The sequence below is a fragment of the Sus scrofa genome, chromosome 13, assembly GCF_000003025.6.
Source record: "Sus scrofa isolate TJ Tabasco breed Duroc chromosome 13, Sscrofa11.1, whole genome shotgun sequence".
In the NCBI taxonomy this organism is placed as follows: domain Eukaryota; kingdom Metazoa; phylum Chordata; class Mammalia; order Artiodactyla; family Suidae; genus Sus; species Sus scrofa.
Window position 1 is genome coordinate 51,177,075 of NC_010455.5, and position 18,726 is coordinate 51,195,800.

At 44.6% G+C, this 18,726-nt stretch overlaps 1 protein-coding gene across 6 annotated transcripts in view; it reads left to right on the plus strand.

Moving 5' to 3' along the window:
• MITF (microphthalmia-associated transcription factor) overlaps positions 282-18,726 on the plus strand; it is a 244,741-nt gene continuing 226,296 nt past the window's right edge. For 3 of the 6 annotated variants that reach the window (XM_021068583.1, XM_021068592.1, XM_021068584.1), the window contains exon 1: positions 1,100-1,371. In XM_021068583.1, the coding sequence (XP_020924242.1) occupies positions 1,268-1,371 (104 nt within the window). In that variant the 5' untranslated portion in view covers positions 1,100-1,267. Of the gene's footprint in view, positions 304-1,098; positions 1,372-18,726 lie in introns of those variants that run through there. The other 3 variants (XM_021068590.1, XM_021068591.1, XM_021068585.1) reach the window with 3 other exon arrangements.

An 18,726-nucleotide genomic window follows, 5' to 3' on the forward strand; every position in this document is an offset into this window, starting at 1 on the left:
AATCACTCTCTCTTGCATTCGACCTTGCAACATCTTCAAAAAACAAGTTTGCCAATCTTCTCAAGATGAAGAAATTGAGGCTTCTAGGAATCAACACATGCCCACGATTACACAGCACTTTAGAGAAGGACCTGGGATTTCATCTCTGGGTCTTAGAACTTTAAAGACCACCCTCTAACTCTCTACTTCCTCCCCAGTGCCTCAGACACTTTTAAAATAAGGAACACATCCTGCTGGAACTAATGAGAGGGGAAGACTGGAAGTTCAAAGGAGCCTAACAGAGTTTGTTAATCTGTTACCTATGTGAGTGTCAATAAGCTCAGGCGGGTGAGGGTGTGGTGGGGGTTTAACATGTACATTTTATGTGCCTCATAACTTCATTCCTGAAATGTTAGGACAATCTCATTTGAACTCCCAGTCAACTGAGAAATTAAAAGCAGACAGTGACGGCACCGTTTTGTAACTTTGTGTCTTTTTAAATTAACCGAATCTTTCAATTGCCCCTTTAGATTAGGGGTGGCTAATTGGAAAAAGGGGAGAGCCATTCGGCTGGATGAATTGTATTGTAAAAGCCCAGACCGAGTTACTGGAAAGGGAACGCAGGAGAACACTTTCTACAGTAATGTTTTACTTGAAAAGGGAATGAAAATGTTCCCCAACTGTTTCAATACGAGGACAAGTTGATTTGTCGCAGCAGGGCTGAGAAGCATGATACAAAGTCTTTTTATTTTAAGGGAGGCTTAAAGGCGGAAACTTTCTAGTGCCAAAACCCTTCGCTATATTTTTTTAAAATAAGGACTTGGCATGTCCTCGCGAATGTGTGAGCAGGGCTGTATCCATTCTTATTAATATTAAATAGCCAAGTCTGTACCCTTGAAGCAAGTGGAGAGAGACGAGGGAGAGGCGCTGCTGACATTGACAATGAATCCAAACAGGAGTTGCACTAGCGGTGTCTACCACGTTGCCTCTGCCCTCGCTTGGCTTTCTGGGAGTTGTAGTTTTCGGGGGGCTAGGCTCCCCCGGCAAGCGGGGAGTGCGCTGCCTGGAGAGACTACAGATCCCAGGCGGCGCCGGGCAGCCGCCCCTCCCGCTCTGGTGCGAGTGTAAACTCTCGGCGCCGGGGCGGGCGGCGGAGCGCGGGCCAGCGGGTTGAGCTGTGCACTGCGTGGGGGCGCACTGTTCCGGGGACCCGGGCCCCGCCACCTCCTCTCCGCCCCCCGGGCTCTGTTCTTACTTTGGAGCTGTGGGAGGACGGGCAGCGAGAGCCATGCAGTCGGAATCGGGGATTGTGCCGGATTTCGAAGTCGGGGAGGAGTTTCACGAAGAGCCCAAAACCTATTACGAACTCAAAAGTCAGCCCCTGAAGAGCAGGTGAGTGGTGACAGCTGGAGGGAGGCGCGGCGGGCGGCTGGGGGACCCCGCGCCTCCCACCCTGAGGCGAGGGAAGCCGGTCTCTAGGGCTCTGGGACAAGGACCCCGTGCCCTTGCCACTGGGCAGAGGGCGAACTGACCCCCGCAGTTGGGGGCCGCGCTTGCCCAGCCGGTGCGCTAACGGGGGTCTCTGCCCGAGCGCACTCTGGGGGCGCAGTGGGCAGCCCAGGAACGCTTGCGCAGTTGGGGGGACCCTCGGTTGGGGATACCAGCTGTCGAGACCGGGTGGGGGTTGGGGAGCGCCCCAGCGCGGAGATGGGGGGAGGAGGAGGAGCTCCGGGCCAGGACGCGGTCCAGGTGGAAAGTGGGAAAAAGAGAGTTTCTAGTGAACCCCTTTTCTGAAGATCCCGGCGGGCTGGCTTGGAAAGGGAGAGCTTGGGGGTTGATTGAGCGCGACGTTCGAGGGAAGCAATTAGCACCGATGTTGCAGCGTCTTAGGAGTCCGGCCCCTTTGGGAAAACCCGCCCCAGGCGGCCTCCAGGTGAGGTTTCCCGAGCCCCGCCTCCCACCTTCCCGATCGCAGCTCCACAGTGCTGGAGAGGCAGGGGGAGGAGACGGGGAGCTCTGGGGGAGGGGGCGTGTCTTCTTGGCCAGGTTGAAATCCCCGGGGTATAGGGTCCCATTCTCGTGCAGGCCTTCCCTGGAGGGGAAAAAGCTTTGAGATGGAGGGCTTCGGAAGAGTCCCTTTTTTGGCAGCTGCGCGTGTTTAATTCGCTGGACACTTCCGAAACTTTTGGGGCGAGGAGTAAAGACACCTGCTGGTCTGACACCCCACCACTCCTCGGGCCGACTTCCTCTCCTCCCTCCGTTCCCAACTGTCCGCGAGGACCAGTTGGCTGGCTTTCTCGCTTTCCTGTGGCCACTCCTGACGTTTCTAGTGTTCACTGTAGGGAGATGGACATTTGCAGCTGTGATAGTAGAGGGTCTTCTTCCACCTCTTTCGGTTGTCACGTAAGATGAGGCTCTAGCTGGAAGCTCAGCAGTGCTTCTGCAGGCAACTCAAACCTTCCTGCCCGCCCCTCACTGTGGGCAGGGTCCGGCAGAAGTGGGGAGAGGGTCCAGAAATGAGGACGAACGAGGAAGGATGGCTGAATCAGAAGTGAGGCAGTGTGATCGCAGCTTCTAGGGTGCACAGGTCTGGTCCTTGCTCCACTGGAAAGTGCAGCCAGGTTTGTTTCCTTCAGGGCTTTGTCAGACTCTGAATCCACTTTGGGGAAGAAAATCTGGGAACAGCACTGCCTACTGACTGGGGACTGGGTGGCTGAAGCAGTCTCTTGGCAGATGCTTAACGGAGATTAGAAGGAAACCTCCTATGCATTTAGTTGCCTGAAACCAGCCTTTGGTTGGTGGTTTCTCTTCATAATGGCTGTTTTGTGTGTGAGCCTAGATTGTGTGTGTTGGGGGTTGGGGGTTTGGAGTTATAGTGTGTAAAGGGTATTGTTAGTTATGCTCATTGGGGCTTTATCTGCATTCGGCTGAAGGGACCAGTGTTTTACCGAGCAGTCTCTGCTTTTGCCTCTATAAGCAAATGCTTACATGGCCAGAATGAGGGAGGCAGTGTGTGTGTGTGTGTAGTCCTGAAAGAAATGAATTAACCGGACTGTTTGGAACATTTTTGATGGTAGCTGATACATTACATTAAATGAGTTTGATAGAGTGAGGAAAATGCCATCTGGAAAAACCCAAATGAATGCCACAAAACTCACATTGGAGGATTTGGGGCCTGTTCTTTTTCAGAGTCAACCAAAAAAAAAAAAAAAAAAAAAAAAAGACTTGCAAGGTTTGAACATCCTCAGGAGCTAGCATGCACATGTAAGGAAGAATGTGTGGATGTGGGACGTGATGGCTTCACACAATGAAGCTAGAAACAGGTGCGGGACAGAACCAGTATGCAGAGGAAGGCAAAATTAAAAAAGTTGTAAAACTTGTCTGTGGAGCAGACACATGCTCTTTGAAATAAACCAGTGAAATAAAATCTGTGAATAAATATATGGGGTTGGCAACATTTCCTCATAGTAGTGTTTTCCACAGTTGTCTAATGTATTATCGTTGACATCTGTTGTGTGATTTTACAAAGGCTATATGTTCAGGGTCTCCTGGTGGCACTTTGTTTAAGTCTTTGCTGGGGCACCTCCCTTCTTGTACTCTTGGTGGGAAGAAGTTGAAATTGGAAGGTGAAGGTTGGTTTGTCTAGCAGTTGTATTCTCTGAGTTGTCTCTTGGAGTTGGAAATAGGTCTGGTATCTGCCCACTTGTCACCCACTCCTCTGCTACCACTTTGCTTCAGAATGCCACTAGCTCTCACCTGGGTTATTGTTTCTCTCCTTACTGCCTTTTAGTGGATTTCCAACACAGAAGCCACAGTGTCCCTGTTAAAACTGGTTCTCAACCTGGGGGTGATTTTGTGCCTCACTCCCCACTCTTAGAGGTCATTTGGCAATGTCTGGAGACGTTTTTAGTTGCTACAGCTAATAGGGGTTGCTACTGGTAGAGGTGAGAGATGCTGCTAAATATTCTCTGGTGCTCAGACCAGACCCCCCCCCCCCCCGCAGTGAAGAATTACCTGAACCCAGATTGTTGCTTCCGAGGTTGAGAAACCCTGTGTGAAAATGTGCTATGTCATGTCATTCTCTCTCAGAACCCTCACAAACCTCCATGAACTCCTAGTTTCAGTAAAGCTTGGGCCCCTAAAAATGGTGCGGGGCCACAGGTCTGGGCAGGCTCCCTGTCAGTTCTCACTGTATCTCTTACTACCACTCCCCCAGCTCCCTCTGCTCCATCCAGTCTCCTCACCAGCCCTAAAACACTCCAGACCCTTCCACCTCAGGGCCTTTGTGTGCTGCACTTGCTGGCCCTCTGCCTCTCTTTGTCCCGAGAGCAATAGCATTCCCTCCCTGACCAATTTTACATCTTCCTTTAAAAAAGGTCATTGCCACCAAGCCTACCGTGACCACACTGGACAATGGCTCTATCTCCAAACTCTCAGTCTTCCTTGCCCTGCTCTGTGTTTCCCATAGTACTGAAAGTCTATAACTCTCTAAGCTGTTATGTTTATGATGTTTCTCCACACTAGACTGCAAGATCCAAGGGGGCAGGGATTTCTGTCTCTTCCTTGTTTACTGTGATGTCCCCAGAGCCTAGAACAGAGTTTCTCAACCTCAGTGCTCTTGAGTTTTGGACTGGATACATAATTCATTGCTGTGGAGACTGAACTGGGTATTGCAGGATGTTTAATAGCATCCCTGGCCTCTACCTGCTAGAAGCCAGTAGCACCCCTCCCCCAGTTGTGACTACCAAAAATATCCCCAGATACCACTAGATGTCCATGGGGAGCAGACCCTACCCTTCTTTCAGAATGATTGGCCTAGAACAATGCCTGGCACAATAACGTTTTGTCATTTGAGTATGTGTTGCTTTCTCCCTTTGTGTCCTATTCAGGATGAGGCGTTTGATTCTGGTTTTTGCATCCAATGTTGTTTCCTTTTAAAATAGATGTCCATCATGGTCTCTCCAAAGAGAAGTGTGTATATTCTTTATTTGGGATAAGGTTGATTGATGAGGAAAGACAGTTTCATTCTTAACCCAGACCTCCTGGCTTTTAGGAATGTGAAGCTGGTGGAGTTCTGTGATTGGAACCCTATTTTGGTCACATGGACTGGTGAATCTGTGTCATAGGAAGACACACGTGATGAGAGAAGGTTGTAATGAAGAACTGTTTGCAGTTTGGTTCCTCCTCAAAGGTTTTCTAAACTTTGGTGTGTTCTCCTGGATGTTTGTCTTGAGTGGTGGGTGGCAGAGGAAAAGTGCTGAATATCAGGGATGAACCCAGAATTCACATCTGGGTGCAGTCAGGTCAGGGTCGGATGTGGAACCATTGATTGGATTCCTTAGCAGGGAATAGGCTCTCTGTAGGGCTTTGGGTCCTGAAAAAAATTTTTTTTTAAATTAAAAAATATGGTAGCATCTTTCAGGTTCCTCGTTCTTTTGTTTCATTTACTGGGTGCTAAATTTGTTGGCTTTGTAGCTGCTAATGCCCTTTTCCTGGACATACTTCAGAATTGGCTTAATCTAATTCCAGTTTCTCCTCCTGTCAGAGTTTTAGAAAAGGTTTAGGTAACAGTTATTTAACGTCCCATAAATTAAAAAGGGGAATGAAAGTGAGTATTAGGTTTATAATGCAGGACAAGATACAGCAGTAGTTCCCAAATACGGATTCAGAGAGAGAGAGAGAGAGATGTGTGAAGTTGTCACAGGTTTGTGTTGAAATGAGGAAGAAAAGACTATTGCCATTTCTTGGATTTATTCTCAGATTTTTCACTTCTGTCTTGTTATGAAAATACCCTTTTGTTAATGAAATGATAATCATTTCTTGGCAAAAGAATACTGTCAGGAGTTCCTGTTGTGGCTCAGCGGAAACGAATCTGACTGGTATCCATGAGGACACGAGTTCGATCCCTAGCCTCACTCAGTTGGTTAAGGATCCAGCATTGCCATGAGCTGTGGTGTAGATCACAGACACGGCTCGGATCTGGCATTGCTGTGGCTGTGGCATTAGCCGGTGGCTACAGCTTTGATTCGACCCCTACCCTGGGAACTTTCATATGCTATGGGTTCAGCCCTAAAAAGACAAAAAAAAAAAAAAAAAAAAAGAAGAAGAAAAAAAAGAATACTGTCCATCTTTTACTGATTTCTGAAAGTTTTCTTGACTTTTCTCTCTGTCCAGTTTGTAGAGAACTACTCTGCATCAAGATTAAAGGCATTATTCTGGTTTGTCCCTAATAAACTGGGTGACTTAAGGAGGCCGGGTGACCTCTAACCTTAGTTTCTTCATCTGGCAAATGGTGGGGTGCCCTGCCTCCTAGGGGTCTTAAGACATTAACTGTGACATTGACATTGACTCTGGAAAAGTCTTAGCATGGCACCGGGCACATAGTAAATGCTTGGTAAATGTTAGCAGATGTTGTTATTTCTTTATTACTTAGCAGTGAGTCTTGACCTTCCAGAAAGTGTTTGCTTTTGGTTGACTCTGGCTTTCTTCTCTAAGGCCAATATTGTTGTGCAATAAAATTATCCCAATTTTCATAAATCCTTTTCTGCTTTCCTCCTAATGAGGTGCTACAGATTTTTTTTTTTTGTATTTTATAATTTTGATCTAGTCCTTAACAGTTTCCAGTTAATAAAACAATGGTGTCTGCACATACATACAAATTCATATTCAACACTGATCTATTGAGTACATGCAAATTCATACCAATAAACAAAACTAACATTTACTGAGGCCACTTGTGCCAGCCCCTGTTCTAAGTTTTTCACGTGTGTTAACTTAATCTTGCAAAACCCACATGAGGTGAAAATAAGAACAATAATGTTGCTAATTATAATTTTAAAAACAGGTAGCACCTGTGCAGGGCTTACTACCTGCCAGGAACAGTTCTGAATATTTTACTTGTATTAATGCAGTTAATTCTCACTTCAACCTCAGGTGTGTATATTTATATTTTTATTATTCTCATTTTACAGAGAGGGAAACTGAGGCATAGCAAGGAGATGGGCAAGGATCTGGCCCTGGTCCCGTGCTCTTGTCTGCTAGACAAGAGCTCTTGTACTGCCCCGTGAAAGGTACCAGGCCTGCCACTGGGAAGTCATGCTGCACCTTCTCTAAAACTTGCTTCGGTGGGTGTGAGCAAGAAAATGTGTGGATCCAGCCAAATATACAAGATGGAGTGTGATCACCGTGGGGAGCGGGCATCAGCAATGGGAATTTAATAGAGGAAGGGCAGTTGAGAAAGGGGGCAGTTTTGTGAATAAATAAGGGTATTTGAGTTTGACCTTGAAAGTCCAGCAATACTCAAACATATTTCTCTATAACATTAAATTAAACATTAGATGTCTTGAGGGCATAACCTTAAAATAGACTCTTAGGGTTTCCAGTTGCCTTTTAAACTTCTAACCAGACTCCCAGCTCTTCCTCCTGGTCTGCAGGTCCCTGGGGTGGCAGAGGTGGATGCCCAGGGACAGGTGAGAAGCAGCCATACTTCAAGTGCTGTGCCTGTGGCTTTGCCACCTGACTGTCCTGTCTGCATTCAAGACAGATGCTTAGTCTCTTGGGGTCTGGATTTCTTGACTTGTGAAGTGGGATCCCTAGACCTGTCTTCTTAGGTTGGTGGACGTTTTTAAGACTGAGATAAAATGTGTAAAAGTGCTTTGCAGAGCGCCTAGCACATGTTAGTAGTATCTATTCCTTCTCCTCTACTTTCCCATAATTGTAATTTTTCCCTTCTTCCTAAAAACACTTAAGCATGTACAGAATTAAGTATCTGAAGCAAAATAGGCAAGACTGAGGTGCTGTAATCTGGCAGATGTTCAGATCTTATTTTGCAATTTAGCTGTGTGGTGTGCTTAAATGGAAAACTTGATTAAAGTGTGATTCCAAGTGTCGGTTTTGTGTGTTATTGGAGATTTCCTTTTCCCTCATACTGCTATTTATAGAATTATTTAAGTGTATGTATGTATGTGTTTTTAATTCCCTTTGAGTTCTGCAGTGCAGTTTGCACAGACTGATGTTTATATCTGCTCCAGTTGTGCAAGAAGTGGAAAATATCCTTTTTTTAGAACAGGTCACATGTGCTTACTGTCAGGAATAGGACCTCAGTGTAAAAAAATGTATCTTGGGACAAATCAAAGTTACTAAATTTCTCCTTCCAACTGCTTTGTTTCAGAACTGGCAAAATTAGGATAAATAATAGGGAAAAATAAAAACCCTTTGGTTAATTTTTTTTTTTGTCATTTTTCAAGGAACATAAGCATGAGTTTCATTTGTTTGGTGTGTGTGTTTGTGTGTGTGTTTTAAGTATAAAATGTACTTTGCTGTTAGGTCTGTCTCATCGAAGTAAATTATAAAAACATGTTTGACTTCTCTCCAAATATGCATTATTTGGAGAAAATAGTCGGGAAGGTGGGTCAAAGATAGTCCATGCAGTCAGCACAGGCCTTTGATATTGTAAAGACAAGTTGGGAGTTTATAAGAGGGTTTTTGGGGGCATCTGGTGAACATTGTGTGCTTGAGGACAAGGAATTACAGCAGGTCTTGAAGTCTACATCTCTCCTGAGGCTCCAGGCTGAGGGCTGAGGGAGAGACGACCTCAGGCAGGTATGGGATGTCTTGAAACTCCCACATCCCCTTTGTGTTCTGCAGGATTTGGGGAGGGGGCAACGGGACTCCTCCTTTCTCTGGGTTGGGTCTTAAACATGCCTTCCTTCTTTCTTGCTGCCTCTTTCCCACCTGCAGCCTGTCACGCATGCCCTGAAGAGTAAAGACCCATACCTTTGGAGTGTTTAGACAGATGTCCAATCAGGGCAGGCCAAGAGGGCTTTGGGGAGGGGGGAGATGATAGTGAGAGAAAGACCCACAAGGAATTAAATGGTGCCTGAAGGTCACCATCCCTTATTGTCCTCCCCAAGTTATTTCTAAAACCTCATTGCCAAGGGGGTGGGGAGACGGATGGATGGGGAGTTTGGGGTTGATAAATGCAAACTATTACATTTCGAATAGCTAAGCAATGAGGTGCTGCTGTATAGCACAGGGAACTATATCTAGTCTCTTGAGTTGGACCATGATGGAAGATAATGTAAGAAAAGGAAAGTATGTCTATGTATGAACTGGGTCACTTTGCTGTACAGCAGAAATTGATACAGCAATCAACTATACTTTAATTAAAAAACAGTCACTTTCAATAAAGGCAGTATAACTTTGGAGTCAGAAGGCCCTGGGTTTAAATTTTTTTCTTCTTTTCCTTGCCTTCCTCCTTTCTCTTTCTCCTTACAACAGTTATTTATGAAGCGCCTATTGGGCGTTAGCTCTTAGCTGGCCATAGGGAATTAAAAGCAGAAGCAGACGGTCTAGGTTCTTTGCTGGTGTGATGATCCCATCCTGGAGGTGGGAGCACAGCTAATAAGGAACCAAATTGATGAGCAAGGTAAGTTGTGGTGCTATGAACATGAAATAGAACGTGTCTGATGTAGTGTAACTGGGAAAGAAGGGGCTTTACTGGACGGTCTTGAGGCATGACCTCCTGGAGGAAGTGATGTTGAGGCACTGAATGTCGGAATGAAATGTGCAGATCTTGGGGCTCCCACTTACCAACTGTGTCACTCTAGACCAGTTCAACAACCGTGCTGCACCTGAGTTCCCTCCTCTGTAAAATAAGCAACAGCTACCTTGCAAAGCTGCTGTGAGGATGAAAGGTAATGCATGCAAAGTAGCTCACAGTGCGCTTGACCTTACACGTGCTCAGGAAGACACGTAGGACTGGTTTAAGGTAATTTTAAGGTAATATATGATTAGTGGAGAAAGAAACGTAGGCATTTATCTTTCCCAGGAACTGTTTATAACTTGATCTCAAGTGTTTTCCTGATGTTGAGTGAGTCAGATTTATGCTTCTCTTCACAAATCTAAGCCTGGACAAAATATGGAAATGGTTCTTGTTATTTTTATTATCCTTTTTTTTTTTTTTTTTGCCTCCAGGGTGGTCTACTTGAATTAGCCCTTGTTTAGTTCACTGTGGTTGTGTTGAGGTCATTCAGGCCTGGTTATCCTTTGCCCATGTTTCCTTTAGGAAGCGTTTTTAGCTGCATTTTGAATTACTTTTAGGGGAGAAAGGACAGGTGAGAGTCACGCCCGAGATTGACTTCACCAAATACACACACACTACAAACAAATGACCCATGTAGAACTCCTGACTCCCGGTCCTGTGTTTCAGCCCCTAGATCACACGCTTCCTGTCTACACTGATGTGAAAATGTCAGTGTTGGTGCAGAAGGGAAAAAGAAGAAGCCTGGCCTCCCACACACCACTTGGAGCTTTCGTCTGCATTGACATCCACAGGCAACAGGCGTGCTTTTAGTTCGACCCTTTGGGAGAGAACTCTTCAAAGCGTTCACATTTCAGTACTTGTGTGCTTTGATTCCAGTGCCCTCAGAGTGGTGACTTTCAGAAAGGAAAACTCTTGGGTCCCGTGGGAGCAAATATTTTAAGTCCAAACATAGCGAGTTGCAGGTTCAGGGCAGGCACTGGTAGAATCATGTCTTTCTTAAAGAAATTGTGGGTTATTGAGCAATTTCAGGAAGGCATCTGTGGCCTTGGCCCTCCCCACGCCCACCCCTCCCCAGAGTGGGATAACTTGCTGACTCATTGACACACATTCCCCTATTTTCCCATGTGGTCAAGGGCAGATGGGCAGAGGGGTCGCCCCCACTGGTGGGAGTGAACATGTGTAGGTTTTGTTTGTAGGATACGTTTTCTTTCCAGGAAGCTTTTTTTTTTTTTTTTTCTTTGCTTTTTAGGGCTGTACCCTTGCCATATGGAAGTTCCCAGGCTAGGTGTTGAATCGGAGCCACAGCTGCTGGCCTATGCCACAGTCATAGCAGCTTGGGATCCGAGCCTCATCTGTGACTTCTACACCACAGCTCATGACAATGCCAGATCCCCACCCCACGGAGCAAGGCCAGGGATTGAACCTGCATCCTCATGGATACTAGTCGGATACATTTCCACTGTGCCACAACAGGAACTCCCTCTTTTTGGGAAGCTTAATGTCCTTCCATGGGGAGATCTGAGGAAGAGAACATTTATGTAGCCCTGTGGTTGAGCTTATATGTGAAATCAGGAAAAAAACAGATAGGAATGCCGCCTTTACTTTGGCCCCTTTATTATGATAGATTCCTAATACTCACTGGTTCTAGAGTCTGTTTTTCAAAACCTACATTTTATTTTTATAACTGAAGATTTGAAACTTGGTGACAGGAGAAGCACATAGAAAGCCGAAAGATGATTTTCCTGTTTAACTTGGAACCTAGTGCAGCTCCATAAAGTCTCCCTGGGCACCTCAGTGAGATGTGGCCGCCTTGTGGACAGATGCACAGACATTGGAACAATCTCCATGTTTTTTCCCACATTTCATGTTTTTCAACAAAAGGTGGAAAGGTATTATTTCAGGGTCAGCTCGGCTCCATGATAGTACTAAGCCTGCAGTAACTGCAGCATCTAAATTTAGAATGAATATTGGCACCTCAACCTACAGAACGCCTTGTAGCGAATTTATAATACTTGGGGCAGAGAATGACTATGAATAAACCATAAAGTCCTATTGGCCAGTTAGGGTCATTCACTTTGAAAGGGAAAGGGTGATATCAACTGTGCATTCTTGAAAATTCTCCTTATTTTTAAAGGAAGAGTTTACAGTAACTTATGTAAAACAGGCTGTAAAAATATAAGCAACTGGCATGATTCCTGGAGTCGTTCCAAGTAAAAGTTTGCTCCTTTGCTGCAAGGAAGTATGCTTGGAGAGTAACTTGTGAGTGACCAGCCACTGTCTTGTAGTGTCTTATTGGTAGGTAGACTTTTTGGAACCACATCTTGCATCACCTTTACATGGTCATTTATCCACTGGTCTTTAGGTTGATAAACACTAATCATGTCTTATCCAGATAAAGACTGGACATGTAAATGCTAAATGATGGAATCTTGCAAGGCGATTCTAATGATACTGATTCCATACGGATACTTTAAATCCTTGTTGATTCAGAAATGATGAGAAAGAGGGTTTGACGCCACTTGCTTGGTCATAGTTTTGCAGCTACTAAGATGCATGCTTTAAAGGCAAGGGGCTGACTGGTAAGAACAAGGCTGCATGTCACTCTGCTGGCCTTGAGTACCCCTTTTTCTCACTCTTGGGTTCATATACCTGACATCATTCTAATCTGATCTCACTAGCTGCCAACTTCCTTTCCTTATGTATTTCCCTGACTGGCCACTTTTATTTCGCCTGCCTATAGTCACTTTTACAAATTCTTTAATGACCCCTGCCCACGCACTTAGCCCACGTGCTTCAGTTTCATGGCTTTGGAATGGAAAATTTCACCCAGGCCTGGCCACTTTATCACAGGGATTAGTTTCAGAGAGGTGAATGTTGAGGAATGAAAATGGAGATTTGCTTGGTGCTAACAGAGTCTCCTTTTATCTGCATTGAACTTGAACTGGGGAAGATGTTGTGCTTGCAAATAAAGCCTTGTCTGGGAGGCACAGAAAAAGCAAGTCCTTGTATTGGGTTAATGTTAGTTGCAGTGGCAGGTGAGAGTCGTTGACATAGTCATTCCTGCTTGACAGGCAGCTTTTTTCCATGTGACAAATCAAGAGCCTGGGCTCCTTCTATCTCTTGGTTCTGCCCTTATCTAGAACTTGTGCATTTTTTGTGTCTGGTGGTACAAAGGAAGAGGAGAAGGCATAACTAAGGTTCAACAGTGACAGGTATCACTTTTGCTCAAATTCTGTTGGCAAGGACCAGTTTCATATCTAGATCTGGATACAAGGGTGGGAACTGAGAATAGGGACCCCAGCTGGGCAGCAACACCTCTGTCCTAGAAAAGAGAATACTCTTTTGGTGGACAGCTAGCCATCATTGCCATGGTCCTAGTAGTAAGGTTTTGTCTTCTGGATCAAGTTGTGCATTTCTTTGATTAGGTTTATCCTTGGACTTTTCTGTTATTTTATCAATGAATTCTTTTCCTGAGTAAACATGGTTAATTTATATTTTCTGCCATCTGAATGGGGACTTCCTGAGCTGATCCATTGTCTGAATACCATTTGTATGCAATGCTTCCTCCTCTAGGTTCATGGGTTAAAATCCTGCCACACTTCCCAACAATAACCCCCCGCCCAGCACCATCTTAGTGCAGTGGTTTTCCAATCTTAGTGCAGTGGTTTTCAAGATACGGCCCTCAGAACAGCACCTTCAGTGTCACTTATAAAACTTGTTTGAAATGCACCTTCTCAGATGCTACTTGAACCCCCTGAATCAGAAACTCTTGGTGGGGGGGTCCCAACAATCTGTATGTTTTAGGAGCACCTCCCCCGCCCCCGACTTCGCCAACTCCAGGAGATGCAGGTGCACACTTAAGTTTGCGAACCACTTCCCATATGCTTTGATCATAAATGTACTGCCTCTACATTAAATCATTCTTGTGGTTACTGTTTTGGAATGAAAAATACCCTAGATTGGGATACCTTTTATTGAAAAAATGCAATGTTGCTTGCTGTAGTCAGGCTAGAGATGGTCATTGGTACATTTCCCTCTACAAAGTTAGCTATCAGATTTACGTTAGTGAAACCAGGTAGGATGCTTTGTTGTCCAGATGTGATCTCTGAGTGATTTGGAGTTAACCAAGCTTTACTACCATCAGCAACCCTGGGCCAGATCGTGGAGGGTTGTAGTTTAATGGCAACTCACAAAGTGTGATACTTGAAGCATGCTGCAGTCACTTGACTGAATGATTTGGTTGAGAAACAGGGTGATGGTGGTTTTGAGTGTGCCCACGTGACCAAATTGTTTTCCACAGATCTTCTGCTGAATAAAATTTGAAAAACGACTGTCAGCTTGTTTGCCTGTCTTAATGAATTCCAGACAGTTTGTAGAGTGTAGGAGCTTCCAAAACAGAAGGGCGGAGTGACTGCGACCAGCCGGCCTCTGTTTTTGTCGCATGTAAGGGTGTCCTGACATAATAGACCCTTCCCTTCATTATGAATCTCACCAGGCCATCCTTGTCTCTAGTGGAGAGGGAAGGGCAGGGCCAGCATTGTGTCAGACAAGGAGAGCCTACAGGGCAATGCTGGACTCCTTTCTTACCAGGAAATTCAGCCTACTCTTTTGTTTAATCCACTTAGACCCAAACATTTTTTTTCCCCTTTTTCTGCATGCTGACCTTCTTCAGACAAAAAAGCTCTGATGCTTTTTGGCAAAGGGTCTGTTCTTATTGTAGACTGCTTAAGAGGTCCATCCAGTTTTAGAAGTCTAGAGTTCTGGACTTCAGGATAAGAAGGTTTTTTATCTTAAATTCCAGTTTGACCACCTGCTAGCTTTTTTTTTTTTAAATCTTTGGGCAAGTTATTTTTATATTTATTTATTTATTTTGCCACACCTGTGGCATATGGAAGTTCCCAGGCTAGGGGTTGAATGGGAGCTGCAGCTGCTGGCCTACATCGCAGTCACAGCAAAACAGGATCCGAGCATCATCTGCGACCTACACCACAGCTTAACCCACTGAGCAAGGCCAGAGATTGAATCCACATCCTCTTGGATACTAGTTGGGTTCATAACCTGCTGAACCACAATGGGAAGTCCCTGGGCAAGTTATTCTTGTCACCACTGTTTCAACAGAGGACTAAGAGGGGTGAGTAGATAATAGTGTGATCCAAGTTATAGGGTAATTGTGCGGAGTAAAAGAAATACTAGGGTGCTATTATCCGCCCAAAGTCTGGATCTGGTGCCTAGGACTGACCTTCATTCTGATTCCATCTTTGTCCATAGCAACAACAAGGTTTTTTGACTTGAAATGCATTTTTAGTTGTAGACACATTGATTAAGAGAAAACCACTCGGAAGCCATCAGCTGGAAAAGAAGTCCATAGAAGGGGAGTCGGGCCAAATAATCCCCCAGTGGGATGCTCAGCATCATGATCTTTGCAGGTTGATGCAGGTGGAATTAGTGGTGAACCATGGGATGCCTGACAGGGAGGTATTTAAAGACAGCACGTGCCATTGACAGGTAAGGTGGTTGCCAGAACAGTCTTTGTCTTTATCAACATGTTTCTTTTCATCATAAGGATAGACTGTAGCTAGGTGGAGGAATAAATAATAAGATGCACTAACAGGGGTTTCACAATACTGTACAGGATAGCAGCACAGCTCCATGGCTCTGTCCACACGGGCACCCATCATTCCTAACTGTCACGTTTCCAGTTGGCCTGTGGTGAGTTCCTGCTTTATTTTTTCACAGTTCATAAGACAGCCTCCTTATACAGTTATCTATCTGGTGTAAGCCATTGTACCTGGTATTCTTGAATCCAAAAATCTTTATATCATTCATTCTTCTAGGAATTTTCCCTCCTGGCAGCAGTGCATGACTATTTTAGTGACTAGATATCTACATCAGCATGATAATTTGCTTTGATTTTCTTTTTTTCCCCCCAGCTTAATTGAGGTATGATTGACAAGTGAAAATTGTAATTTAGAATGTATAAGCAATTGAGGTCCTTCTGTATAGTACAGGGACCTATATCCTAGTCTTTTGGGATAGACCATGATGGAAGATAAGAAAGAGAGTGTGTGTGTGTGTGTGTGTGTGTGTGTGTGTATGACTGAGTCACTTTGCTGTACATCAGAAATTGGCACAACATTGTAAATAACCTATATTTTAATAAAAAAGAATTGTGTGTATTTCAGGTGTATAACTTGATGCTTTGGTATATGTTTACTTTGTGAAATGATCCCCACAATCAGATGACATTCTTTGCTTGAGCCTCATGTCGTTTCTCCCCCAAACCTGTGGCTAAGCTGACCACTGGAAAGCAGAAAGGCAGATTAGCTTGAAGAGCCACCTTCTCAGGAGAAAAGTTCCTATTAAATTGCACACATAAGTGGGTGCATCATCAGTCACAACTTAGACATGTTACCTGGGTAAAGAGTGTGCCTGCCTCATTGGCTGACTGTGAAGATTCAGTGAGGTAATGAGGCTTCTGCCCAGAGGGAGGGCCTAGTAGATGCTGTGGCTGCGGCTAGTGGTCCGATTCCCGCTATACCTGCTCCTGCACGTGCATCCCTGTTGCTCTCTGCTTGCTGCTGTGCTCAGGTGCTACTGCCATTAGGATTTAGGGGTTTACATAAGAATAAATGAAGTGGTTGTCTGTGCAGGTGCTGCTGACTCTACCATTGCCTTGTCACTTTTAAGTACATCAATAAAAATTTGACTCTTCATAGCTTAAAACCACCAACCACCTAGTTAGTTCTCACATGTGTGCAAATGTGTTGTGAGTTTTCAAACCTGGACTTACACTTGGTTGTTGCCCAGCAGTCTTCTGGATCACTTCCCGCACCTCTCAGTTGTTGTGGGCAGAGGGAAGGAACTCATTTGATTACCAATTAATGGGATATATCTTTTGTGTGTATGTGTGTCTTTTGTCTTTTTTATGGCTGAACCTGTAGCACACGGAGGTTCCCAGGCTAGGGGTCGAATTGGAGTGTTAGCCGCCAGCCTACGCCACAACCATAGCAACACCACATCCAAGCCACACCTGTGACCTACACCACCGCTCATGGCACACTGGATACTTAACCTACTGAATGAGGCCAGAGAGCGAACCTGCATCCTCAGGGATGCTAGTCAGATTGTTTTCACTAAGCCATGACAGGGACTCCATGGGAGACACCTTCTATCAGAAACTGTACGTATATATATTAATACAAACACATATAGGATTTTCAGATTATTTGCAGCCTTTTCATGGTATTGTTCTGACTAACTGAAATTTCATTCTTGGCTAAACAGTTGCTTTCCTGAGTTTTATAAAGAAACAGGCATAAGGACAGTTTCTTTCTTTCCATGTTATTAAAACACACACACACATACATACACCCACCCCCCACCCCCACATATACAGAAGTGAAAGATGTATAGTTAGATGCTTTAGGGTGAGAGCCAGTGTGCTCCGGGAATTCATGAGCATAGGACAGGATGAGGCCCGGGAAGGATGGTTAGGAACCACCCAGTCTGGTGGGCTTCTGAGCTCTGCGTCTTGGTGAGAGCAGGATGGATCAGCTGTGTAGGCTGTAGTTGAGAATGAAGAAACCCATCACTAGAGGGAAAGGGAATGGACAGGGAAGCCTGTGGAGATTTCAGAGGAGATTTATTTCTTGAGTGTCTCAACAAATGGACATCAAGAGATCTGACTCTTCTTAGCTGACTCTCTTCTTCTCAGAGTCGTGGTTTGGGAATTATTTGCAAGACCTTCAGGCATATTTTCCTTGCCCATGAGGTGTTATTCAGTAAATATTGAGTCTACTGTGTAGTCCAGAGATAATGATGAATAAAAAGGATAAGCCTTAAGGGCTGTTGCTTTTGGCAGATGAGTGGCTGCAGATGGTTGGCATGGAACCCAGACTGGATCATCAGGGGCCTGAGGGACTCTTTCTGGGGGGAAGAAAAAAGCCTGCTTTTTGGTCACATCAGTCACCCCGTGAAAGAAATGTATTTGAGGAGTTCCCACTGTGGCTCAGTGGTAATGAACTCGACAAGTATCCATGAAGATATGGGTTTGATCCCTGGGCCTGCCCAGTGGGTTAAGGATCCAGTGTTGCCATGAGCTGTGGTGTAAGTTGCAGACATGTCTTGGATCCTGAGTTGCTATGGCTCTTACATACATAAGCAGCCACAGCTCCAGTTTGACTCCCAGCTTGGAAACTTCCTTATGCTGCATGTGCAGCCCTAAAAGCAAAAAAAAAAAAAAAAAAAAAAAAGTATATATATGTATACACACACACACACAAATATACATATATATATATTTGATTTATTTATTCATTGCATTAGTTATTTAATCCAGTCTACCCAAAATATTACCAAGTCAAAATGTAACCAGTATAAAATAATTAAATTGAGATGTAATTGACTTAGAACATACTGGCTTCAGGTTTTCACTGTAATGATTCAATATTCATGTACATTGAGAAATGATCACCATAATAAGTCTAGTTAAGGCATTCCTGTTGTGGCTCAGTAATAATGAACAGGACTAGTATCCATGAGGATGCAGGTTCCATCCCTGGCTTTGCTCAGTGGGTTAAGGATCCAGCATTGCCATGAGCTGTGGTGTAGGTTGCAGATGTGGCTCAGATCCTGCGTGGCTGTGGCGTAGGCCAGCAGCTGTAGCTCTGATTTGACCCCTAGCCTGGGAACCTCCATATGCCATGGGTGCCACCCTAAAAAAGGAAAAAAAAAAAAGTCTGGTTAATATCTGTCACTGTACGTAGTTACACATTTTTTCTTGTGATGAGAACTTTTAAGATTTATTCTCAGCAATTTATTCTTCTCTAGCCAATATACAATATTTTTTGTTTTGATGTTTATGAAAAAATTTGTTTTTTTCAGTCGTATGGTTGACTTACAGTATTCTCTTAATTTCAAGTGTACAGCATTCTGAGTCAGTTTATTTACAGATGATATCCATTAAAAGTTATTAAAAGATAATGGCTACAATTCCATGTGCTACACAGTAGATCCTTGCTGCTTATTGCAATACGGTGTTGTTCACAATAGTCATCATGATGTACATGACATTCCCCTCATGTATTTCTCTTATAACTGGACTTTTTTTACCCTGTGACCACTTTCACCGTTTCTGCCCACCTGCTCCCCACTCCAGCTTCTGGCAGTGACCATTCTGTTTTCTATATGTATGAACTCACTCC